General features: G+C 36.9%; 1 protein-coding gene and 1 long non-coding RNA gene across 12 annotated transcripts in view; one reads left to right on the plus strand and one right to left on the minus strand.

Moving 5' to 3' along the window:
* LOC141522010 (uncharacterized) overlaps positions 1 to 27793 on the minus strand; it is a 354724-nt gene that overhangs the window by 287824 nt on the left and 39107 nt on the right. For 5 of the 7 annotated variants that reach the window (XR_012478113.1, XR_012478110.1, XR_012478106.1 and 2 more), the window contains exon 2: positions 12988 to 13064. This is a non-coding gene — a long non-coding RNA (uncharacterized LOC141522010). Of the gene's footprint in view, positions 1 to 12987; positions 13065 to 15808; positions 16053 to 23554; positions 23593 to 27793 lie in introns of those variants that run through there. The other 2 variants (XR_012478109.1, XR_012478107.1) reach the window with 2 other exon arrangements.
* Positions 16214 to 27793, plus strand: part of TMCO5A (transmembrane and coiled-coil domains 5A) — a 40518-nt gene continuing 28938 nt past the window's right edge. The window contains exons 1-5 of one of the 5 annotated variants that reach the window (XM_074235072.1): positions 16214 to 16325; positions 16697 to 16766; positions 24484 to 24527; positions 25720 to 25872; positions 26516 to 26639. In XM_074235072.1, the coding sequence (XP_074091173.1) occupies positions 16707 to 16766; positions 24484 to 24527; positions 25720 to 25872; positions 26516 to 26639 (381 nt within the window). In that variant the 5' untranslated portion in view covers positions 16214 to 16325; positions 16697 to 16706. Of the gene's footprint in view, positions 16326 to 16696; positions 16767 to 23625; positions 23919 to 24483; positions 24528 to 25719; positions 25873 to 26515; positions 26640 to 27793 lie in introns of those variants that run through there. The other 4 variants (XR_012478105.1, XM_074235069.1, XM_074235071.1 and 1 more) reach the window with 4 other exon arrangements.

Here is a 27793-nt window from a genome sequence, read left to right on the forward strand (position 1 = left end):
CAAATGGTGCATGCCAAGGATAGGACCTTTCCATTTATCCTGTCACTGAACCCTCCAATATGTATTGTCTCCTCGAATTAGATTTCAAGTGCCTTGAGAGCAGCTGTCTTACATTTCTATTTGCATCTCTGGGACTTAGCAATGTTAGTCCTTAATAAATGCTTTTCCATTCTACTTTCTTTAAATGGAAGAGGTAAAACTTGAGGGGACCTCGCTAAAATGGATAGTATATGAAGGATTGACCTTTCCTTCCTTCCCCAACATTTCTTTCTTTCTCTCCTTCTGTGTGTTGTTTTCTCTCATCACATTGCAAGATCCTTGAGGGCAATGATACTTTTTCTTCTTATTAATAATATATTATATATATGGTCTATATAGGTGATGCTTAATAAATGTTTATTGGGTTGGATTGGATTTATCAAAATATTCACCAAAATACCCAAAGGTCCAGGTGGATTTTGTGTGACAATAAAGTAGTCACCTCAAACTGAGATCAACTGTCAGAGGCCCAGACAGGGTGATCCATCCTCTAAGAGAAGGTGTGTTGAGCTAATGAAGTGACTTAAAAGCAATACAGCAGTTATATGGCATTTGATTAGGAATCTTGAGCTGAGCTCTCAGTAGAGGTGACATATGAGAAGAAATTGGAACTGGAATTAAAATGTGCTGGCCCTGGCCAGGCTGATCAATTTGTAAACGATGGATGTTCCTGTTGGAAAGCTTCCAACAATAGAGTTGCAGCAATTCAGCCAGGAAGTAACCAAAGTATGAATGAGTAAGTCAGCATCTTCCTTTAAGGGTAATATCCTCACTTCTCAGGGGTCCCCAGATGATAGAACACAAGCAAGTGATAGAGCTAATATGACCATTACAAGATAAATTAGAACCTATGATCACAAGGAGATTTTTCATCTCAAAAGACAGACCTACAGCATCTTGTCACTTATCTGAATCAATGAAGAAAAAAGCATATCCTGATGTCATTGAGGGGCTACCCAGAGCTGCTTTATCTTTGCAAGTACTGAAGAGTTAGGCAGTTTAGAGACAGCTAAAAATTTATCTTTTAGTTCCCTGGAAAGGTTTTGTCAGCACTAAAATTCCATAGACATACCCCAAAATGTATCAATTAGACACCAAGCATTCCATTAATGCAACATTAGGGGTACATATCTAAAAAAACTAAGTTCTATGTAACCTAGATCTCATAATAGTGAGGTATTCCTCATGGGGCCATAATGAACTTCACCACAATTGCCCAGAATCAAACAACCACAAAATTGTAGAATTAAGATAGATAGATATTCATGGAATTTGGAAAGAACCTTTGAAGATCATCTAATCCAACTTCCCCAGTTTATAAAATGGGAAATTGAGGCTTAAAGAAGAGAAGGACCCACTAGCTATGAACAGAAAAATCAGGCTTAAAACCCAGTAACTCTGACTCTAAATAAATTACTCTTTCCATCACACTTCAGAAATTGTCTGGGCCAGCTAATATCTGATGCACACATCTCTCTGACAATTCCTGAAATGTGTCATTTGTTTTTGTCCCCACAAAAAAAAAATCATGATATGATTGTTACCCCCTCTCAGAAACAGCTCTGGTTCTGGGTTCAGGAAGATCTAAATTCTTTTCCTGGGGAACCTGACTCCTAAAAAAGAGGATCAAGTTTTCAACAAATCTTTTAGCAACAGCTATTTTGAGTTCCCAAACAGCCCTATGGCTACTGACATAGCTAGATAATAGGGAAGGCATGGATGAATCCTAAATCTTGGTCCTCTTAGATATTGAAAAAAAAAAAAGCAAAGTTAGGTAGTAGAGATAAAACCAACCTTATAAATACACAAAGTAGATAGTTTTGTGCTATGATTTAACCTGTGACAGGAAAACCCCTCCTAACCCCCCAAAAATATTTCTCCCACTAGCTTATCACTGTAGTCTGAAATTCCACTGTTAGGGATTTATTTCTTTAACCAAAGAATTCCCTTCTCTCTCTGGTCTTTTGAGATGCAAATGCTCCTGGAAGGAGCAACACATTAATTTACAAATGTCTAACAGATGCTTTTTTTTCAACATGAGGGGAATGAGAGAACACTAGGCTCTTGGGAGAGAAAAGGTACTAAAATAAGGGAAGAGGGCACAAGAAGGGGACTTAGAATGAACCAATGAAAAACTGCTTCATCCACAATTTTACCTTAAGCTGCTCCTGACTGTAGGTGAAGGTGGTGTAGGGTCACTGCCCTGCTCCATTTTCAGTAACAGCTTGGTGTGATCCAACTGAAGGGAGTAGGATGAGAAAATGAGAATGAGAAAAATGAGAAAATCTGTCACCAGCCCCACAGGATCTCCTGGTACAGCAGCCTTCTCAGGCAAGATAAAATTTTCTGAGTCTGTCCTGATCACCTTTTATCATAGCCTTATCTGGTTTTTTTCCCCATTCAGTAAAGCTACTGTAGGATTCTTAAGGAAAATCGTCATCATCACCAACATCATCATAGCTAACATGTGTATAATTTCTATTACATACCAGGTGATATGTGAAATGCTTTACAAATATTTTCTCATTCTCATTTCTCATTTCCCATGACTCTGGGAGGTAGGTGCTATTATTACTCCATACCAGGTGTTCTATCCATTGAGCCACCTCACTACCTCTACTAAAATCTTAGGATCAAAAAAATTTTAAAAGCAAAGAATCAGAGTTTAGAAGGTAGTTTCCCATAGCTAGTATGCCCTCTGAAAAGTATTTAAATACTTCCAATTACAGATGACTCATTTCTTGAAGCCTGTCCCACTATTGCCCTGGTCAGGGTGGAGAGCTCCCAGAAGGAAATATTTTCCTGCTCTTCCATAACTAATTCTCTTCAACTTACAGTCTTAGGGAGTTACCTGAGGGGCACTGACAGGTTAAGTGAATTGTTTGGGATCATACAGCCAGTAATAAGTAAATGGCAAGGTTTTAAATAAGATCTTCCAGAATCTCTAAGGTCACCCCTCTATCCACTTGGCTATGCTGTCACTCAGTAAATTGAAAATATTTCTAATTTCTGCCAAGTTCTTAGAAAGAACAAATTCTGCTTCCTTATAACTTCCCCATTTGTCTTCAGCTTTGTCCAGAGGAATAAGAGAGAATAACTCTTCATGGTTTTGAAGATTAGGTACTTTTAGAATTTTGACAGGAATAAGTTTTTTAGATTCAAAATCTACTTTTCCCCCCTTTTGAAAATATAGGCATTTCCCCCCATCTTTGGGGCACCATTTCCCTCCTCCATGATTTCTCCTTTTTATGAGCTTTCTTATATTCCTTGCTGAGGTTTTTTTCTTCTATGTATTTTGTGTCATTATCTTTCTTTTTTGTCTCTAGGTTGTTCAATGGTTAGAGTACTGGACCCCCCCCCCCCCCAAGCTAGGAAGACCTAAATTCTATTCTGACCTCAGGCACTTACTATTTCTGTGATCTTGGGCATGTCACTTAATCTCTGTTTGTCTCAGTTTTCTCAACTGTCAAATGGAGATCATAACTGCATATACCTCATTCTAAGGATCAAATGTGGTGCCATATAACACTATATAAATGTGAGCTCTTATTGATACTGTAATTGGAATCTCACAGTCTAATTCTGCCTTTTGCTTTTTTCAACTGTTCTACTTGACAATTAAAAAAATCTTTAGTGTTTTAAATTCAATATTTTTGTGGCCTGGCCAATTTCTATCCTTATTTATTAAATATTTCCACTTCTTAGCTCTTCTGAGTCATTCTGTAGATTCCTAGAATTGTCTCCTTTTCGTACCTTATAGACTTTTGTCTTAATCCATTCTTTGTCTTCAAAGGACTCTGACTCAAGTTCCTTTATTGCTAAGTACTTGCTTATTGAAGCATGTCTCTTCTTTGAATGTTGTTTTCTGACTTATTTTTCTCTGACTTTGAATCTGTAAATGCCTTTCTTCCCCCCTTAACCATCAGTCCTTTCCCTTTTTGGTAGGCCCTGGGTTATTGTGCCCATTCCCCAGCCTTTTCTTCTTATTCTCTCATCTCTCAGATCACCTGAATTGGATAAGGTCAAATAGTCAGTATGATCTGTTGGGTCATTGCTGCTCTAGCTGGACCTGTACTCCACTCTTCCAAGTTCCACTCCTTTCTCTAAGAAAGATGTTCTTCAGTCTCTGGACTGCCTCCTCAGTTGGTTACAGTGGGTTGGAGAGAGTCTCCAAGGACATATCTGTGAGGGAATACTCAGAGAAGTTTGCCATGGATTCTCTTCACCACCTTTCTTTTAGTCCTGTTGACTGTTTGTTTCCTCCTCCACCATATTAAATAGTTGTGCATATCCATTCTTCTCCTATAATCTTGCATTTGTCAAAAGGGAAATAAAACAATTCCCCCAAATCTCTTGCCCATAATTATTGAAGATAGAGAGACCAGGAGCTGAAGGGCTGAGTAAACAGGCTGTTTGTCAGATCGGGTAAAAGCTAGATAATAGAGATAAATAGACAAATATAGAGATGGGGCAGGGGGAGAAAGAGAGAGATGTGTGTAGTAAAATTACCCATGATGGTTTTCAGCTTTTTCTTCTTGTCATTATTTTATCTTCTATCTTCTTGTCATTAGTGTAATATTGTCATTGTTTGCTCTATTTGACTGTATTACTTTTTTCTGCCATATGGGATTTTTCCCTCTCTGTGACTACTTGAAAATTATCAACAGTTGTTCCATGAACAATTCTACAAATTCTCATCCTCAGCCTCCCCACCTCTTCTAATAATTAATGTATAGAGACTTGAACTCATTTAAAATCATTCAATGTACTTTTACTATCATCTCACTTATTTGTGTTGGTGCAATGAAAAGGATTTGGACTTTGAAGATGTGGGTTCAAATCTAGTTCTCTCACTTAGTACTGGATGACCCTAAGCAAATAAATCCTTAATTTCTCCAGAGATAGAGATAGAGATCTAGAGAACACACTTTTAAGTTTAATCTGTCATATTAACATTTCCTCCATCATTTTCTAAAATCTAGACAATCAACAAAACAATAAATGATGTGTAACCTTTACCAAATTCCAAGGTGTAAATGCTCACAATTTGAACAATCAATTTCAACCCATCCCAAGGAGAAGAGGATGGTGGGGAGGAAATAGGAAGGAACCAGGAAAATCTTCTTGCAAAATAGGACTATTAAGCTGAGTCTGGAAGTAAACCAGGTAAAGATGAGGAGGAAGGTTATTCCAGGGCAAAGGCATCGGGGAGGTGAGTATGGAAGAGGGACTGTTATATGTGAGAAACATCAAGGAAACTAATATGCCCAGCCCATTGAGTACATGAAGGAGAGTAATGTCAAGATAGCATGACAAAAGTCAATCAGAGGAATTTATATTTAATCCTACAAGATGTAAAGAGTCTCTGGAGTTTGTTGAATGGTGGGAGAGAAGGGAAAAATGATCAGACCCACCCTTTGGGAAAATCACTTCAACTGCCAAGGATCTGACTGTTGTTGTGAAGGTTTGATAGGATTAAGGTTAATAAAGTGTACTATATAAATGTAAATTATCATTAGATCCTATTTATCAAGCTATAGGTTTATCTTTGTTCATATTCTTGCTTGCTTGAAACATAATTCTATTCCCTGAGAGAGAGAGAGAGAGAGAGAGAGAGAGAGTGTGTGTGTGTGTGTGTGTGTGTGTGTGTGTGTGTGTGTGTGTGTGTGAGAGAGAGAGAGAGAGAGAGAGAGAGAGAGAAGAGAGACAGAGACAGAGACAGAGAGACAGACAGACACTTGGTCTTCTCTCACCAATACTGGAAGCTCAGTGACTACCAAATGACCTGACCCCACTCAATGATCTTCACAAGAGCTTTTAACCAACTTCAATTTTTAACAAGGGCCAATCCACTCCTCCTTAGGTAGCTTAATGCCTCTAACTCCTGGGGACTCACCATAGAGTCAACCTTTAACCCACTGCAGCTCAGAACTCCCAACTCAAACAAATCCACCATGTTCAGCCTCTGTAAATGGCAAGAATTATAGGCATATACCACTTTATATAATAGTTGGGTTGGTTGTTGGTTTGTTTTTTTAAAATCCTATTATCCTTGGCTTTTTTTCACAGTCTTTAGTACATTCTGTGCTTTAACATTCCTGATGTTACCCTTTTATAAAATTCAATTTTATTTTCTTTTAGTTCTGAATTCCTGATGTTACTCTTCAACAGTTTCTACCACTCTATTATTTTTCTTTGGCCATATGTCAATCCATTCATCTTTTGAATTTATGCATCTATATATTTTTTCTGGACATGATCAGAGTTCCTTATATAACAACCTGAATTTCTTTTGATACTTTCTCCTAAATTTTTTCATTGAGATAACAATATGAGCTAATATCTAATATTAAATTTATGTATAATTGTATAATTTGTTTTCTATCTATAATTTATGTATAGGTTATATATTGCATAATTATATACCATAATATTTGTGTGTGTGTTTGTCTTTTAAAACTTTCAGGCTTGCAAAGTGCTTCACTCATTATTTCATCTGATCCTCACAACATTCCATTGAAGTATATACCATTATTATTTCTATTTTTCAGATGAAGAACCTGGGGCAGAGAGGGTAAGTGACTTGCCTAGGGTTACATAACTAATAAATGTCTGAGACAGAATTTGAGGTAAAGTCTTCATGACTCCAAGTTCAACATTTTATTTCCTACACTATTTGCCTCCTCACTTAATGAATATTTATGCTTGTCTGACCAGAATATCCCATTAATTCTATAGATTCATGATTTCATTCATGTGGCTTCTTTCTCCACTGATTCAGATCGCATCTCTTACTGGTTTTATCTCTGGGTACCACATCTTTCCACAAACCTTCCACAAGGATTCACCATATTGGAAGCTTTATAGCCAGGTTTTTAGGGTACTAGTGGTCCCAATTTATCTTTTAAGCATTCTCTTCTTCATTCTTACTTTATGATAGCCCATCACTTACTTCTGTAGGGATAAGGTAGACACTATATCTGTGATTTCACTGGTTTAGGGAACTCCCAAGAGAAAAATTCCCTCCCAGGTGAGCACTTTTCTCCACAACTTAATAGTCTTAGGAGGACTGGTTAGAGCAATGGTTAAGAAATTCAGTCAGAAATAGTATGAGTCAGGATTTTAATCCATGTTTTCAAGATTTACTTGCAAGTAAATTGGATTTAAGTTGAATGAGGTAAGAAAGGAGAGTAACCTCCCTCAATCTCCCCCTCTGGAGCTGTCTGGAGTCCAATGGTTATATATGGATCAGGATAACTGAAGATGGCAATGGGAGACCTTGGCCTTTTTAAGCTCTTTCCCAGGTCCTGGTTTGACCAAGGCAGTGCTCATTCTATGATTAAGACTAGGTAAGAAATAGGGCAGAGAATAGCCTCTTTTTCCCAGTCAAAAAAAAAAAAAATACTCTGGGAGAGAAAGAACTCAAAGTTTCTGGACAAAACAGAAGCAATTGCTATTTACATTCACTGAGCCAGTAGGACCCCAACAGCTGAGACCAATTTTTGGCCAATCAAGGAAAACCAGAATGATTTGGGTTTAGGAATAGTCCTTATGAAATCTGGTTAGTTTACATTACTTTGGGCAGAGTACCCACAGGTGAGGGTATTATATCTTTTTGTTGTAACCAATTTAGGCATTTATTTTCCTCAACTGGCCTTATGTGATATAAATATAGACTTCTTTCTTGTTTGTTCTTTAGTAGGTGAGGGAAGGTGGGAGGAGGAAAAAATGAATGTGTGATAATTGGAGCAAAAATAGAACAAAGCAATTTGCAAATACACTAGGAGAGGATTAGCCTGCAAAGGTCTTTAAAAGTCAAACAAATGTGGCCATTGCAGGAATTTGTTTTGCTTGACTATTTACAGTATTTGAAATGGGTTTTGTTTTCTTTATCTCCTTAATGAGGGAGAAAGGTAGAAAATTTGGAACTGAAAATAAAATAACATTTCATTTTTTAAAAAACCAAAACATTGTCATATTTTATATTGGAAGTAATATGAAGCAATTGTAGTTTTTTGAGGAGGTGGGAGTGTTGTAAGACAAAGGTTCAATATACACAAAATTATTCATGGCAGGGCAGCTAGGTGGCACAATGGATAGAAAGCTGAGCCTGGAGTCAGGAAGTTTGGAGTTCAAATTTGGTCTCAGACCTTTACTAGCTGAGTGACTCCAGGCAATCACTTTACCCTCTTTGCCTCAGTTTCCTCATCTGTAAAATAAGCCAGTGAAGGAAATGGCAGATTAGTCCAGTATTTTTGCCAAGAAACCCCCAAATGGAGTGACTCAACTGAAAGGACTGGCCAACAAAAATTTATAGCAACATTCTTTGTAGCAGAAGTGTATGACCAGGGTCGGATAGTTCTGGGTTGACCAAGTGTTCCAGTTCTTAACCATCCATACCAGGTCACCTGTCACCTATTGATGGGTGACTTCTATAACTTTAGCAAAGTCTTTGCAATGCAGTTCCTATTGGTATTTTGCTGCTTCAGAACAAATGGCAGGGAATCAGGTTAAACAAAATTTTTATCAAATGCCTATTGTCTTATCCTTCATCAAAGACATGTCCCTCCTAACCTGTCATTAGCAGGGAATGAGCTTCCTTTGCCAGCAGGGGGTGATGAATCTGTGTTGTTCAGTCCACAGCATCTAAATCCTCTTGTGACCACCAGCTTTGCACTGAAGCAATGTACATGGCAGAGGCATAGAGAAGGAGCTCCCTTGCTTCCAGGAAAATTGTTGTGATTTTTTAAAAGTTACTCAGGTCTTATCCTACAGGACATGAATAAAATCAGTTTTGGAAGCAGCATTTCCAAATATTTGGGTTGAATATTTTATAGGCTACTCTTCATTACAAGGCAGTGTATCTATGGAAAAGTTTAAAAAAAAGTTTCTTTATTTGCAGTGCTGCTGAGAAGCTGAGGTATGTTCTCTATGTCACACAGAATTTAAGAAAAGTGGTTGAACTTTGTCCAAAATTAAGATTGTCTCGTTAGTGGCTTCAAGGAAGCCTAGGTCAGGAGTCAGGGGACCTAAGTTTGAATCCTGGCTGTTCCACTTACTGTGTGACCTTGGAAAAGTTCTTGACCTCTCTGGGCCTCAGTTTTCCATCAGAAAATGAAGGGATTGGACTGGATGATCTCTAGGATCTCCCAGTTCTAAATCAATGATTCTATGATCCATAATGACTGTGCTTTTTAACTTCTGGGCAATGAATAAGCATTTGAATGTTTGCACTTAACTAGAACCAACAAGAGCAAACCCTTTCACCCCTAAAGGACCTGGGAAACAAAAACACAAAGTCTTAAAATGTAACAGTGGGAAATATCTCAGAACTAAATAGGGAGGAAGGGGTGGGGTGCTGGGGAAGAGAAGGCAATTCTGAATGAAGTAAATGGATATCTACATAAAATATCATTATGAGCAATAAAAGGTTCATCACCATTGTGTTGCATTGTGATCTGTTGTGTGTGTGTGTGTGTGTGTGTGTGTGTGTGTGTGTCCCAAATCACTCTAAGAATAATTCACTGAAACTTCAGAAACAGTGCACTCAGCTTGGGCAGCTGGGGAATTTAGGGATTTCCAGCACAAAGAACCATCAGCAGAACAGAACTGGGGATGAGGATTCAAGCCGATTTTTTGGCTAATGGACAAGGGAATAAATTCTCCCAGAACCTCTCTTCAACCCATTGGAAATGGAGTCGCCCTTCAGATAATCTGCACGCCTATTTCTTTTTTTCCATTTTCAATTTATAATAACAATAACGACCTAGACATAGGACATTTCCTGGGCTTTAATGACTGTCTGAGGTTAATGGCCCTCAACTACACCTCAGGCCATCAACTCCTCCCAGCTGGTCATTAATCTCCAGGAAATATCCTGTACCAGGGTCATTATTGTTTCAATATCAACTATCCCTTAAAAGCTTTATGGATTCTGCAAATATAGATCTCTTGCCAATAGAGGTTATAAAACCTGTTTAGAATTCTGAAATTATTTTGAATTTGACCTCATGGGGATGTGTTTCATTCAGACCTAAAACTAACCTGAGAAAATACTCCTTATACTTTGTTTTCATTGCTATGTTTCAAGGGAAGGGGAAAAAAACAAAAAAAATCTTTTCAATGTTAACAGAAAACAGTCCAAGATAATGAATACTGGAAATAAAAGTACTAACTTCTTTAGTGACAAGATTTCTTTGGGGGCACTAGGATATCACAGCTTTATTTTGCAGAACATTATTGGTACAATGATTAAATTTTACCAGAACATCTATATGCAAAATTTTCCCCCAAAGTATTAGCATCTTAAATTTACAACTTGGCTCATACATTTGTTTGTAGGTGCAAAGCCTGTATTTGTACATATGTAAAGGTATTTCTGTCCCTAATTGGTCCCTAATAAACTCCCCTTTGCTAAATGACAAATCATTTTATTTCAGAGGCCTGTTTTAAGATTTTACACTATGTGATATAAATCTTTTAAAAAACGCCAGCTATGCAAACTTTACGAGGGAGAGTAAATTTAAAACATTAAGTTCCAAAGATTTGCATTGTAGAATCCCTGTCAGGAGCTAAGAGAAACATTAAATTTATAAAAAGCAAAATATATTATATGCTCTATCTACCTAAACTCTTCTGGGGCTCCACCCTAGTATTAAAGTTATCTTTTATGTCATTGTTTCATTCCCACTGGAATATTATAAGAATTAAAATAGAAAGTTTTGAAGTTAAAGGTAAAATAAACTGAGTCAAATGAGACATTACAGACTTGTACTTTAGGGACGATATGATCAAAGCAATGGGTGAGAAAAATTATTTTGGCAGCAACACAGATTACCATCTGTTTGAGGGATGGAATTGGAAGCAGGAAATCCAATGAATAATGAGCTAAATAAAATAATCCAAGCATGTGATAACTAGAGGATCAAAACTTGATCTAAAGAATTCAATATAATTATAGCATCCCCTCTGGACTTTTTCTTTAATTTGAATTGTTTGGGTTCCCAGAGGTAATATGCTATCTTGTCTTTACTGTGTGAGTCTACAAACCTAATCTATATCTATGTGTATGTACATATGTGTATATATATATATATATGTGTGTATATATACACATGTATGCATATATATACATACACACACACACACACACACACACACACACACGAAACTTTCCATTAACATTAAGTGAATAGACACAATTAGCTCTTGGCATAGGCATTTACAAAAATGACAGTACAATTAGAATCTCTGAAAACATTACCATCGTAAGTCTAGTATGTACTCTCCCACAAATACACACAAGTTCAGCTTAAACTTAGAACAAAATGAAGGGACTGCACATATAAGGTACTTATGTGGCAAAGGGAACTCAAAATTCCTGGTATTGCGGTTACTTGAATTTGGATCTGCCTATGAGGAATCATTATTCAGACTCTGGAAAGCAAGAGTGGAAATAAAACAAAAATTTATTTTAAAAGTTTACAACACATAGGAAGAGATTGGTGGATATGCATACATACATATTTAATTATATATATATATATATAAATATGGAGAGAGAAGAGAAGAGAAGAGAAGAGAAGAGAAGAGAAGAGAAGAGAAGAGAAGAGAAGAGAAGAGAAGAGAAGAGAAGAGAAGAGAAGAGAAGAGAAGAGAAGAGAAGAGAAGAGAAGAGAACAGCCAAGCACAAGCAGCACTGGCTGAGCAATGGTCAGAGAAGACTGCAGCCTTCAGCAGGAGTCTAAACCAGGTTTTTATGTCTTGACTCTTATTCAGAGGGCAAAAGGTGAACTCCCTTCCCCTTACTGGATCTGGAATTAGATAGAAGGTGAAGCCTAAGGAGATTAGGATACAAATTTTACATTAAAAAAATGAATCAATGGTAATGGGTATCTCCATTCAGTTTGAGCAGATTATAAATTGTTTCTGTTACAATCATAATTTTCTACTTCTAGTCAATTTACATCTCAAGAGTTGGCAGGTGGTAGTCAATTTATATCGCCACCCAATTTCTACATTCACAGTTCTCTTCACCTTTTCCTTGCATCATTCCCCCCCCTCAAAATTATTCAGGACCCAGATTCTTCTGAGTCTTTTAGAGTCCATTTGGAGATGAATGCATTACAGCAGTTAAGCAAGGACTTCATTGAGGCAGGGTCCAGAGAATGATTGACTGGCAAAGCCGGCTCTTGCAGAGGCTGGTCTTGGAGCTATACAGCTAAGAGAAACAAAACTCAAGGGAAAAATTGGGCAAGCAAAAACCAGATATTGTAACAAGAGAAGGCTATTTAACAGAGGTCCAATAAGTAGGAAAAAACTAGAAGGTTTATAAGGGGCAAGAATTACATTTTATGATCCTAAGCCAGTATCAAAATACCTTTTATAAGAATGTGGGTTCCAATATAACACAGATTCATTGATGGATGCCACATAAGTTGTAAACAAAAGCTCAAAAATAGTACAAACAAATGTAGTGAAAAAGCATTTTAAAACTGCATGTGTCCAAAAGGTAATTTACAACAAATTTTCTATTTTAGCTTTGGCCATGTTTAGAATGAAGAAAAATTCCAATTGAAGAAAGGATCTCTCTTTAAAGCAGTTAAAAAATATACCAATAGGCATTATCCTGATCCACTGGTTCACTCTCATACTTAATTATGTTGTACTTGGAATGATCATGGCAATTTGCTATTAAAGAGCAAAGAGGGACACAAGAACATGTTCCCTTATGAAGTCATGCAGACAATCCTTTTCAATGAGCCAGGTGAGGGATTTCTTTAAGAGAATTCTACCCCAGATGAGGCTAGGGTCATTCTTTCAAAGGTCACTAACTCCATCTGTAGCATTTAGCATCAAACCCCATGGTTTCTTGACATATTGTCTTTCTAGTTTATCATAACTGATGTCAGGCAGATCAGTTTCAATACACTGTAATAAAGCAATTACCTATAACCAGAGCTTCAGGTGACTTGAGCACTAAGTAGAACCAAGAGTATGCCAGGCTGTAATTTGGTATAAGAGATCTATGGTAAAAAAAAAAGCATAATTCAATTGTTGCTCATGTATATAAGTACAGTGCTATAAATGAAATGTGATCAACAGATTTTGAGATGTAAAAAACAACAATACTACTAATTCATATTTTTTATAAAGTCAACTTTATGCAATGAACCCATTTAGTTATTTCCTATGTTTTAAGTATAACCCTCTCCTTCTGGCTAGGAGGTTGCCCATCATCTCCATACTTCTCATAAATATAATATATATATATGATTCAATATTCCCAAATTCCTTGATATGCAATTTATCCCAATTATATTTTTATATTTTCCTTCTTAAATAAAAAACACACAAATTCTCAAGACTTGTTACAGAACTTAGGTGACTAAATTGCTCTCATTTAGCTCTCAGATACTTTCTTTTGTTGTTTTTTTTTTTTTAGGTTTTTGTAAGGCAAATGGGATTAAGTGGCTTGCCCAAGGCCACACAGCTAGGTAATTATTAAGTGTCTGAGACCGGATTTGAACCCAGGTACTGCTGACTCCAGGGCCAGTACTTTATCCACTGTGCCACCTAGCCACCCTGATACTTTCTTTTTTTTAAAACACAAGGTGGTGACCTTTTCCTATCAATGCCACGCTCTTTTCAAAGCCTCTTGAGGGCAGGAAGTCTACTCAAAATTTGCTCAGATCCCAAATTCACTAGTAACTTAATTTTAAACCTTTTTTAAGCAAATCCAAAACCCAAATTAAAAGGAGTAACATTTAACTCAGCTATTTCAGATTTGAATTACACACAGACAGACACAGGCACAAACACACAGAAACAACTCTTTTGTATAAAGGTTTCAATTTTATTCAAGTTGAGATTGTTGGATACCCTGGCCAGTAGCAAATCTCAAAATATAGAATCATTTTCCCATTTCTCTAGGCCAGTAGAGAGATGTGAAAACGTTCCATTGATGTTTAAATACACATATACAACATATATTTATATATATGTATATATATATATATATATATACAGAGAGAGAGAGAGAGATGTATATATATATATGATGTACCAATTAAGACCAGTCAAAAAAAATAATTTTTAGAATCAATCAGAATTTATTGAAGAACCTTATATATATATATATTCATTAAGATTTTGAAACAGCCAACCAATAGTTAAAATTGAATGCATTCTTAAGAAACTTTATAAAGTTCAAATCCAGTTACTCTAATACAGAAAGATTGCTTATAAGCATAGGTTTAATTAAAAGATGAAATCTGAATTTCCTAGTCCCAGAAAAAGTTATCTTCTCCCTTTTTTTTCTTTAACTAATTGACCACCAAGGCTTCTCAATCAATCTGCCCATTTCCTCATCCCCCTCCCAAGGGTGAGATGTTCTCAGCCTAGCTAATGTCTTTAAGGAATGAAGTTTGGAATTGAAAAAATGGTCTTTGGCCAACTCCCCCCACCCCAAATTAGGAAGAAGGCATGGGTGTCCTCTGTTTTCTAAAACAAGTTTTAGGGGGTTCTTACCCTTCCTACAGTGAATCATGCATTCCATCTGAGACATAGGTTGGAGTTTCAAAGTTCTAAAATGGAAGATTTTCCTTCTCCCTCCCCCTACAGACGGTGGGGGCAACAGAGAATTAGAGAGAGCATTTCAAAAAGAGAGAAAGAGAGTTAAGAAAGATAATTTCTGGGAGCTCAGATGTTTTGCTATTGTCAAATCTAATTCCTTCCAAGGAGCAAGCACACAGCTGGGGGTTGGGAGTTTGGGGTACCATGTTTTTCCCCCATATTTCAATTCTCCATCAATTTAGAGGTAGGCAAACACATCAATTGGACATACACCCAACATCCTTCCTTAAGAACCCTCACACCCCAGAACTGCCTATACTGGTCGGTCTGAACAACACAGGGCAGACCCACACAAGGGCTACTGTGAAATATCACATGGGATCAGCTTAACTGATTCCCCACAAAACTCAACCTTTTTTCCATTTTCCTAAAAAAGGGAAACACAGAAGGAGGGCTAGAGGTACAATAATTTTCCTACTTTTCTAAAAATTTAGGATCTAAAAGAAAGGGTTGTGCTTCTCACCTATGGAGCTCAATCCAGTTTCCCAAGTCTGGGCAGAGAATTTTATCCTAGATGGCTCGCCATTCTATAGATGGTGACTATTTGAGTTCAGATCTGCCTATGAGTAATCATTATTCAGACTCGGGAAAGCAAGAGTGGAAATAAAACAAAAATTTATTTTAAAAGGTTATAACACATAGAGGGAGAGGGGGAGAGAGAGAGAGAGAGAGAGAGAGAGAGAGAGAGAGAGAGAGAGAGAGAGAGAGAGAGAGAGAAAAGAACAACCAACAAAGCAGTGTTGGCTAGGCCATGGTCAGAGAAGACTGGGACCTTGAGTGGGAGTCCATGCAGGTTTTTATGTCTTGCCTCTCATCCAGAGGGCACAGGGTGAACTCCCATCCCCTATACTGACATGGAATTAGGTAGAAGGTAAAGCCTAAGGAGATCAGGATATAAATTTTACATTAAACAATGAATCATTGTTAATGGGGATCTCCCCCCCAATTTGAGCAGCCTTTTAAGATTACAAACTGTTTCTGTTTCATTCACAATTCTCTTCATCTTTCCCCTGCATCAGTAGGGCTTGGAAGTATTTTCTGTCTTCATAGAAACCCAATGTTGAATTCTCTGGATCTGTTCCTTCATGTATTCTAAAACATGATTGCTAGATGTCATGCTCCCATGGTCACTCACTCTATATTTTTGTCTGTCTGGAATAGAGCTCTGCTCCCTGTTGGATTCAGTGTTCCTTCCTGATCCATTACCTTCCCTTCAAAACTATGTATGGTTAATGGTGAAGATCAAGGATAGAGAAATCCCACCCCCATCAGCTCCTGATTATAGTCCATTCCACTCTTATATTTACACTTTACTAAATCTTTGCCACAGGGCTTAGCTATATAAAGCCCTCAGTATAGTTATTTTAATATCTCAACCAATCCAGTTCTTCTTTCTTGACTTACTTAGAAAATATTCACACCTGATAAAAGGGTCAGGGCTTAGACACTCCCCTTATGACTAATTTAGCACCTCATTAATACCTTATGACTACATGATAATCCTTTTATGAGATCAAATGAAGCGGGAGGCAATTCCCTACCTTACAGTTACAATATCAACAACAATAACAGCAGTGGGATAACAGCTCATCCTTGGCCCAGAACTCCATCAAATATAAGATGAGATGAGACTAAAGTAAAAACCAACACAGGTATTTATATAAATCAGGTTTTTTGCTTTTTTTTTTGTTATTGATCCCTTTTGGTGAAACCTATGGTACCTAATGCAGAAAACAAAATTCATAGTATTAAATATATATATATATATATAATCATCAATTGTGTTAACCCCAATTTAAGAGTCTTAGATTATAAATACTTAAGGTTTACAAAATTCTTTGAATGCATTATCTCATTTGAACATCACAACAACCTAATTAGGTAAGTATTACTGGTATTATTTATTTCAATTTTACAAATGAGGATGCTGAGATTGTGAGAGATTGTTTACAGATAGAAACTGTCAGGATTAGGATTTGAACACAGGTCATTCTGACTTAAGTCTAACATTTCTATCCCATAGAGAAGAAGTAATGGAAATGGAACCGAAAATGCTGCTTGGAAAGAAGCTAGAAGTATTTACAAATAATGAGGTGGGGCAAAAAAGACATATTCATTTTGAGCTCATCAAGTGAAAGATATGTCATTTTCCTACTGTGATTAGAAGTAGAAGGGGAGAAGATTTTAGGATAAATAGAAGCAATAAATTTAGAGGTAGAAAAGTCCTCAGAGATAAAATTCTTGATTTTAAATATAGTTCATTGACCTGCACAGGAGCATAGAAGAAATAGGTATTGAAAAAGCCAGGATCAAAACCATATCATTTAACTCCAAGTCTTTCTATATTTCTTTCTTACTGAGTTGATTCTATTTCACTTTTATGTACCAAAAGTAGAGGGTAAATTTTAAGAAAAAAAAATGCCTCTAACATATTTCCAGCAGAAAATATTAAACAGCATGAAAAGATAAATTTACCCTAAGGATAGTATTCTTTTAATTCATGGTGTGAACAATAGACAGGGGGCATTATCAAGTTCAGCAAGCAACAAAAATAGAATGGGGCACAAATTATATTGGCCTTGGGACATGATTTTCTTTTTTTTTTTTTTGTTTCTGGTTTGTTGGTAGTTTTTTAAAAGAAAACTAAACGTCCTCCAAATAGGGTCCAGAAATATCTCCATTTCTGCAAATGGACACATCTCAATAAATAAGTCATAAAATATGGTACAAATGCACAACAAAGAAGAGGGCTATATGTAAATTTATAGATTTGTGATGAAGTGTTAAAGCTAAAAACTATCATTTGAAAATACCTTATAACTGAATCCGTAAATTTTTCAGCTATGAACTTAATAATAACAGAAAAGAATAAGTAAATTTAAGTGTTTTTTTAAATAAAATGTAGGAAAAGACCAAACATGGTAAATTAATGGAGATTTGGGAGTTATGTTTAGTATCAAAACATTAAGGCAAAATAATTTTCTTCCCTAGAGTTTGAGAACTGAGTATCATTGTTCATTTCTTTGTCCTCCATTAACCGATCATTTCTAAGGTTCAGATTAGCAAAATGACAGGCAGAGAAACAGCCTTATATAGTAGAGACCAAGGGTCAGTTACCTTGGAAAGAATAAGAGAGACATAACTGACCCTATGAGCTACATTCACCCATTTCAAAGGACTCTGAATGAGGAGTCTCCTGCCATATAGAATATGATTAAAATGCAATAAGTTTCCATTTTCTATTCCATTTTCCCAAGCTCATAGGAGAGCAGGAAAGTGCTATATAGTTAGGGGGGATGGATTGGGGGTAGGGAAAGAGGAAGAGGAAAGGTTGGTAGGGTTGGAGAAAGAACAGGATTATAAAAGGAGAAAAGTCTATTATTGAGGCTGTCTTTTGACTAGCTCTATGATTTCTGGAAAAATATTTTGCCTCACTGACCCTTGACTTCCCCATTTATAAAATAGAGGTCAAATGGTTTACCTAGTTCCCTGAAGATGGGATTCAAGATTGAGAATCAGTTCTAAAATTCAGATTTTTTTTATTAGTTTTAGAAAATATTATGTTTATTCTAGCTTAAAATCCTGTTTAAAAAAAAGATCTGGTTTATTCATGAATTATCATAGAAAATTAAATAAGATAATGTATAGAAGGTGCTTTGTAAGCCTTAAAACACTAAATAAAGGTGGGATTTTATTATTTTAAAATTATTTGTGGCAACTCCATTTTTTGGTTTTTTAATTACAAGGCAATGGGGTAAAGTGACTTGCCCAAGTCACACAGGTAATTAAGTGTCTGAGACCAGATTTGAATGGGTCCTCCTGACTCCAGGGCTAGTGCTCTATCCACTATGCCACCTAGCTGCCCCACCCTGTGGCAGCTCAAATTGAAGGAAACTTCTTCTGTAGGTTTCCAACTCCACTCTAAATGCCTGCCCTTGAAAACAATACTAAGGAAAAGGAAATGTTCTGTTATTTCCAAAATCACTTTTTAAACCTTAGGTTCTTTTTTTTTTAAGTTTTTGCAAGGCACTGGGGTTAAGTGGCTTGCCCAAGGTCATACAGCTAGGTAATTAAGTGTCTGAAGCCGGATTTGAACTCAGGTACTCCTGACTCTAGGGCCAGCGCTCTATCCACTGTGCCACCTAGCCACCCCTAAACCTTAGGTCTTAAAAGAAAAAGTAAGGATGATAGAAATGGTGCAAAAAGTAATTCTGAATGATGAGAACAGGTTACCAATTCTGAGATCATACAGTCCTGTTAGGCTCATTGAGCCTTCTTAGCATTCCCAAACTGCATAAAAGATTAAGATGAATGACAGAAGAACACAGAAAAAAACCACCAACTGCATGATGGTAAATACTATGTATGACCATGCTGTTCTACTATTATATATAGAGATACTATCCAAGAGCAGCTGGAAAACCTACCTTGATAGTATATCAGTAGAGATAACCCAATCCACTTGGGACAGACAGGAAACCAGACCTAGCTTCTACACCAGGATATATAACCACACCCAATGAAGCTACAGCCCTGGATTGGAATGTGGACTGTCTTTTTCATGCTAGATTCCATGTGATAAAATAGATAAGAGTGTGTGTCAGAAAAATCTGGGTTCAAATCCTAACACACTTTGCTCCAGTGACCTTGAACAAACATCTTAGTCCTTCATATTCTATAAAATGAGGAGAACAATTCCTAAAGATGAGGGACTGTAAGATCATAGTATATAGAGGACAGCACTAGCCCTTGACTTTGTTCAAATACAACCTTAGATACTAGTTGTGTTACCTTGGGCCTGTTATTTCACACTGTTTGCCTCCAAAAATAAACATCAAAATTCAAATATAGATAGAGCTATAGATGATGTATGGATATATCATCAGTCACTGTGGTATAATGGATAGAGAGTTGACAACAACTAGGAATTCAAGGGGTTCATGTGCACCTCTAAGCCCTATTGGTTGTGTACCTAAGCCAGCTGTGACCTTGCAATATCCTCCAACAACTTTCTAAGACTAAGTTACTGCTGCCTGATAGGCTCTGTGAGACGGTATTTACTCATGCTCCCTACATGATAATATGACTGGACCAGGACCTACCATGCAAAGTTATTGTGATGCTCAAATGACATCATGCACTTGAAAGCCCTTATGCTATGAAATGCTATGGCAATCTGAGTTATTATGAATCAGACTTATCTGTATGTTTGAAACCAAGGGAGATAGAAATATAATCTTCCTGTAACACTCTTATCATCCATTGCCAACTAGAAATGAGACTTCAAGAATAGCTATAAAGTTTCATCATACAACTTGGCATGCCATAGTTTTGTCAAAATGTAGCCTCATTTCCCCCCACTTTTAGAAATATCCCATCGGCAATTGCTTTAAAATCCTCAGAAAAATCCCCAGCTACCAGTTTTTCTTTTGGGAGACCAGCAAGGAGAAAGGCTCCCTGAGAAGGAGATCCCAATTTTTTTTTCATCTGAGTTAAAGCTTCTATGTAATACATTAATAGTCACAATAACCTTGGTCCAGGGCATTTCCTGAAGAAGCTATAACCAGCCTGGGGTTAATGAACTCTCCCTATCATTAATTCCTAGGAGAGGCCATTGGCCTGAATTGTTACTTAATTACTCTTCTGTGTACAGCTTCATAAAACAGTGAAATACCTTCTCTCAGGAAGGAGGAAGATGGTAATGGGGGTCATCAGAGGCCATTAATTTTACAAATAGTTTGTTAGAAACTACAGTATGTTAAGAAGTCACATTGGTCCACAAATCAATTCAGGATGGTCCTTATTAATAGGGACCTACAACACAGAGGGTTTCTATGGAATCTTTCTGTAGATTGTCCAGGTTCCAGCCAAGTAGTTTAAATACATAAATAAAATGATCCATGGATAAGGGTTCAACTTTCTCCTCTCTCCTCTAAAAACTCTAAAAAATAAATATATGCATTTTTTCCTCAGACCAACAAAAATATTTACTTATGTAGCTAGCAAATGGACTAAAAAAGAATTAAACATAATAAAAGATGATATCAGTTCCTTTATGATTTCATGAGTTATATTATTATAGTTTAATAGATTTAGATATAGATTGCTTCAGAGGCAGCTAATCCAGTTCCCATCCCACCACTACCTCTACTATTTTACAGATAACTAGATCCCATAAATTTTAAGTGACTCACACCAATGTCATACAGATAGAAGGGGAAAGCAAAGTATTTCCACTGTAACATGCTACCTCTACAATGGTTTCAGTAAAGTATGGCACTTCATTGTTCCATGACCTACAATGCAAAAAGTGAACACAAAGTTGGAAGACCCAAAGTCCCATCCGAATGGGATCTTCCCAGAATATTTATGCTACATTTCTCCCCTTATAAAACCCTTCCCCCCCAAAAAAGTTGTAACCTCATCACTAGACATTTTTCAGAATATCTACTAAATGGTATAATGGTGGTTTTTAAAAATATTTTCTAAATCTACTCCCCTCAATACATACAATACATGATTAGTCAAGAGTTGGTTGCATATATATATATATATATATATATATATATGGATATGATTACATGTGATTACATGGCCTAATGGTCTTCAGGAAAAAATTATTTTTATATGTATAATTTCAGTCAAAAGCAACAGAAAATCATGATTAAAGAGTCAGAAAGACCTTAATAAATTCAGGTTATATATTAAAAGTTCATGTCCAAATATATTAGCTGGTGTATACACACATAGGCACACACACACACACACACAGACAGCCTAGATCCTAGCACAAAGATGACATTACATTTTCTTCCTAATAATCCTAATGAATCCCTATCAAATTCCATAACATTAAAACTCACCAAATAAGATGATGAGAGGAAAAAGTATAAAGCCCAAAATATAGCCTGGGATATCTCCCTCCCTTTGAAGTCCAATAAAGTATACACACACACACACACACACACACACACACACACACACACACACGGATCAGAAGTTGTTTGTTTTTTTAATTTAACCTGAGATTTCTTTCTTCTTGTACTACTTTCAAGATTCTAGGGTCCCTTAGCTCCTCTCAGAAGCTCAGTGATCAAGGAAAATTCTAAAAGAACTATGATGGAAAATGCCATCCACATCCTGAGGAAAAACTATGAAGTCTGAATGCAGAGCAAAGGATACTATTTTCACTTTAAAACTTTTTTTTCTTTTTCCAAGTTTTTTTTTTTCTTTTAGTTCTGATTCTTCTTTCACAACATGACTAATATGAAAATATGTTGAACAAGATTGAACATGTATAACCTAGATGGGGGGGAAGGGAGGTAGGTAGAAAAATGTATAACTCATAATCTTACAAAATGATGAATGTTGAAAACTCTTTGTATATAATTGGAAAAAATAAAACATTAAGAAAAGGAATCTAGGATCCCCTCCAAAGTTGAAGGAAGCATCAGAGGGTTTGGGGGAGAGCTTGTTATTCTGAAGATGAACAAGATTTCCAATAACAAAATGTGCCTGTTATGCAAGGATCAATCTCACTAAACCCAAAAGGAGGGTGTCAGGAAGGTGGCTACCAGCTGATAATAATTTTTACTTATGGCTACTAACAAACCATGAAGGGATTATAATGCATGCTAGTGGAGGAATACACCCAGGCACAAATTATCTTTTCAAAGGGAATCCAAGGACTATAGGGGAAAGTCCTTGGTAAAGTGCATTTTAGAAGGTGTCCCAAAGCTTTAATAACTTAAAACAAGAGTAAGATTTTTGAGGCACCCTAATATACAAATATAATATATTCATACCATCAGCAGCAGCCCCAGAGAAGCAATGCAAACATGGTAGATAGAAAGCTCGCCTCAAAAGAGGAAGATGCAAGATTTAAATCCTAGCACTGATAATTACTGTGTCTGTCACTTAACAAGTCACCCAATTTCTGGACACATTGATCACCTGACCTTCCAGTGTCCCCAGGAAACTCTTCAAAATTATAAGTCACAGAACAGTCGATGATCTGTGTTGGTGGAAGGATCTTCCACAGAGTTAGTACTCTACCCCCAAAGGGCTACAAAAATGTGCATACTCTTTGATCCAGCAATACTCCTACTACTACTACTGGGTCTATACCCTGAAGAGATGACGAAAAAGGGTAAAAACACCACTTGTACAAAAATATTCATAGCAGCCCTGTTTGTGGTGGCAAAGAATTGGAAATCAAGTAAATGTCCTTCAATTGGGGAATGGCTTAGCAAACTGTGGTATACATATGCCATGGAACACTACTGTACTATTAGAAACCAGGAGGGATGGGAATTCAGGGAAGCCTGGAGGGATTTGCATGAACTGATGATGAGTGAGATGAGAACCAGAAAAACACTGTACACCCTAACAGAAACGTGGGGGCAATGATCAACCTTGATGAACACACACATTTCATCAGTACAACAATCAGGGACAATTTGGGGCTGTCTGCAATGGAGAATACCATCTGTATCCAGATAAAGAACCGTGAAGTTTGAACAAAGTTCAAGGACTATTCCCTTTAATTTAGGGAAAAAACTGTTATCTCATTGTCTGATCTGGTTATCTCTTATACTTTATGTTTCTTCCTTAAGGATATGATTTCTCTCACATCACACTCAATTTGGCTCAATGTACAACATGGAAACAATGTAAAGACTGACAAATTGCTTTATGTGGGGGGTGGAAGTAAGATTGGGGGGAAATTGTAAAACAAAATAAAGTCTTTAATTTAAAAAAAAGTTAGTTCTCTGTGCAAAGGGAAGTCAATGGTTTGAACCAATGGAATGATTACAAAAGATGAACTAATCCGTGTTACAGAAAACACTCATAGAGATGATGAGCTACTTCCTCTACCTACCACTTTCTATGCCGTTGCCCTGTCCAGTTGACTCCGTATGACATAACAAAGGCTCAGCTTCTCCTAGGCTACATCAAACAACAGAGGGTTCTTTTGACTCTGGCAGTCTTGAACTTCTTCAGGGAGTTTGTTTGATTCCAGCAGCCTTGAACTTCATTTGGAAGATTGAATTGACAGGAAATGACTCTTTGACACTTGATCTTCAGTTGGGAGATTTGAGTCGGGAGAAGTGATTCTGAAGACAATCTTCAGTTGGGAGACAGAAGTGATTCTTGGGACATTGTTCTGGGGTGGTGAGAGGACAAATATTCATTTGGATTGAGGAAGGAAAAAGCAAGAGGACCAGACTTTTTTCCACTTAATGGTTAAGAACTATTTTCTTGATTTCTTTGAAACTTGGTCAGAAATAGAGTAAAATGTTTTACTCATGCTTACTATTGGCTTAGGAGGAAGACAAAATAAAAGTGTTTATATGATCTTTTAAAGTCATGAACACCCATGAATAGGGTCTTTTAAAACAATGAGACTGGGTCTACAGGAAACTAGAACCTAGGAATTTCTTTAATTACCTCTGCTCCATCTTTATTTTTTTATTTTCATGGGAATGTATTATTTATGTAATTAATGACTATATCTTATATTGTAATGTTTTGTTTATTGACAAGTCAATGTACCTGCTTGATGGTGGATCCCTAGCCCCTACCCAAACTATAACCTTTTAATGGATAAATTGAGTCACAAAAGCAAAAAAGGCAGAGGGAAAAAAGAAACAATTTGAGGGAGAGTGAAGCTAGGAAGCAGAAGGCCTAGATCTGGGGATAAGAGGGAAATATGGGAAGTGATAACTAGTTTTCCATATCTGTTGTATTCCTAGACTAGGATGTGATCTGTTTCTCCAATTCACTAATGTACCATATATCTGTATTTAGGAATCAATAATGGAAGAAGAGGAGCAAATCCCTTTGAATAATGAGTGAGTGCACTCCTCTCCTACTCTCACTGTGATGATCTAGCATTCTAATGCTTGCCAGAACCACTGCAAGGCCCCACCCAGACACCTTATCTTGATTCCTTCAAACTACAGAATTACCCATTCCCTCTCTCCCTTCTCTCCTCTTAAAACTCATTCATTCAGTGATGTGCTGTCAGAGCACAGTTCCCAGATGGTTTTGAGGGGAGAAAACTACTAAACTAACTCACTCTCAGCTTTTAATAACTCCAGAGTTTAGTGGAATTACTCCTAAGATTCATGCATTTTAAAAAATTTGAGGAATGACTCTTAGGTTAAATGATATCTTTCAGGGACAAATAGTCCTCAAATACCATCAAATACCATCCCTGTTAGAGTGACTTGCCCAACCAAGGTCACACAGCTAGGCAATTGAGTGCCTGATGTGGATTTGAACTCAGGTCCTCCTGACTCCAGGATGACTCCAATGCTCTATCCACTGTGCCACCTAGCTGCCCCCTGTCCCTATTATATTTAAAGATAATCTTTGCTCAGGAAGAGATTCACCCCATAACAATAGCACAATACAAATTTCTTCCACTTAGCTGGGGAAAAAAAAGCACAAAATCTAGAGAAGTGAAAATCATTCTCCCTGAAATTGGAAAAAAACCCACAAGAAAACAAATCCTGCCTTTAGTTTGAATCTTTATATACCCTTAATTTACCCTTATCAGACTTAAAAAGGGAGGAGGTAGTCTTTTATAGGGACAAAACAAGATTTTTCTGCCCTGAAATAATTTGGAGAAGATTCAGGAACTATCTCCCTGGCTACCTTGGTTATAAGAGACTATAGAGATTAAAGGGTAAAAATAGGAAATCTTCCTTTTTTCAAGATATCAAAAGGGATATTGGTTTGAGTAATCCCCAAAGGAAATAAATAGATATTATGACTCTTAGAAATTCTTTCTGGGGGGGGCGGTTAAGTGGTTAAGTGGCGCAGTGGGTAGAGCAGCACTGACCCTGGAATCCTGCAGGAGCACCTAAGTTCAAATCCAGCCTTGGACACTTAATAATTACCTAGCTGTGTGGCATTGGGCAAGCCACTTAACCCCAATGCTTTGCAAAAACCTAAAAAAAAAAAAAAAAGATGACCCTGTCATCTAGTATTGTTCTCTGGTTATCTGTTCCTTATCAATTTTTCTGAATGAGTCTACAGGTCCTCCAAAAGGATGGAAATCATACGTTTGGAACAGTCCAAGAAGAATCTAAACAGTCTAAACATGGATCTTGAAAAGGATCTGCATAGAATAGATGAGGCAAATCAGTCTCTTCTATTAAAAATTCAAAAAGAAGAAATTGAGAACAGGAGGTGAGTATTTGAGGTTGAAAGTGATTAAAGGTAATGCTCCTATCAACAGATAGAATAGAATATAGAGGCAGCCTCCCTGCCTGTTCCCCAAATGGTCAAACTATAAAGCCCTTCCTCCTTCTTTATTTCCTCCTAAAACTAGGTCTTACACTTTCCCAAGCTAGAAATGCAGTGGCCACCCATAGACCCATTTCCACTATCAATTGACAAAAGAACTTTTGACTCAATCTGCTTCCAGTTCAGATTCATCACTCCTTAGGCAGCCTGACAGGCTTTCCCAAAGGCTCACCATATTGGTGTCAGACTTGGAACAGACATCCAGTAGTAGCTTTATGAAGTTCTATTGCAGCCCAGATTGTTCAAATTTAGAGGTCCAATAATCTCTCTGTAACTTGATCCCTGAGAAAGTGAATGTTTTAAATGTTTCATGTTTTAAATGTTTGTGTGTTCATGTTAACAGATAAGTTTTGCAAGTTGTGTTTGGTGGTAGGTGGGAATAATGGAAGAGTTTGGAGAATTCAGGGGTGTTCTTTTTCCTGCCTCTTATTGATCCCTGTTTAGTTGTCATTACAAGTCTTCCCAGTCTAACACTGAAACGAGGCTATTCTCATTCCTCATTTCATTTTCTTGTGCTATTATATAGATTGGAAAGTGAGCTAGCTCAGCTAGAATCCTTAGCAGAAGAACGAGAGAGGAAAGAGCTAGAAAATTCCTTATCTGAAAAGGAGCAGGATTTGAAAGAACTGGAACAGGAGACATCAAAACTGGTAAGGGTGGCTGGCAAAGAAGCTACAGGAGGCCTTCATCCTAATTCTATTAAAACACTCCCCAGTCATTCCCAAAGGTTCTTCTCCCTTCTCATGGGTCCTATATTAAGAACATTTAATAGAGAGGAAATCAGTTTTTGAAGGCATAAAGAGAGGAAAAGGGGGGGGAGGTGCATTTGCTTTTGAAATTATTTAATGCTGGAAATGCTGTAAGAGCTATAGGGTATGGTGAGACTTCACATAGTTAATCCACATGGTATCTATTTTTTCCCAAATACACATTATGAAAGTTTTCCAACATTAATCTATATGTATATGTATATTTTTTAAGTTAAAAAATTTCCTTCCATTCTCCCTTTCCACCCTCCCTCAGTCAGGTTAATATTGTATACACACATTTGTGCCAAACATGTTTACAATTTAGTCATTTTTAGTATGAGGAGTTAGGATTAAGGAAAAAGAAATACATAAAAGATATATTTCATTCTTGTTAATGGAGATAATTTTTGCAAGCTATGTTTGGTGGTAGGTGGGAGCAATGGAAAAGTTTGGAGAATCCAAGGATGTTCTTTTTCTTGCCCTTATTGATCCCTGTTTGGTTGTTTGCATTTCTCTATAACCAAGAATGATTTGGAACATTTTTTCATATGATTATATATATATAGCTTTAATTTCTTCATTTGAAAACTGTCTATTCATATCCTTTGAATGTCTGTCTATTCTCAAAGAAGACCATGACTTCAGGGAGGTGATACCATGAATTGGATTTGAGTGAGGGGGCTGTGCTAAAGTTACCAGTCTCATTTTCTCCTCCAGAGCCATCTGGGTCCAGTGATCAGATATGAATCAAGATGTCTGGAGATGGCCCTAGATGTGAGACTATTGGGTTTAAATGGCTTGCCCCCCAGGTCATAGTGTCAAGTATCTGAAGTTGGAGTCAAACTCCTGTCCTCCTGACTCCAAGGCCCAATCCTCAATCCATTGAACCACCTAGCTGCTCCTTATAATGTAATAAATCCATTTAATAGGTAGAAAAAGTATCCAGAGGCTAGATCAAGGTTTCTCTTTTTTTTTTTTTTGTCTTAGGCAGTCAAGTAAAATCTATAGATTCCTCAGAATATAAAATGCATAGAATAATGCATAGAAATAGGATT

The sequence above is a fragment of the Macrotis lagotis genome, chromosome 4 (genome assembly GCF_037893015.1).
Source record: "Macrotis lagotis isolate mMagLag1 chromosome 4, bilby.v1.9.chrom.fasta, whole genome shotgun sequence".
NCBI classification, from domain to species: domain Eukaryota; kingdom Metazoa; phylum Chordata; class Mammalia; order Peramelemorphia; family Peramelidae; genus Macrotis; species Macrotis lagotis.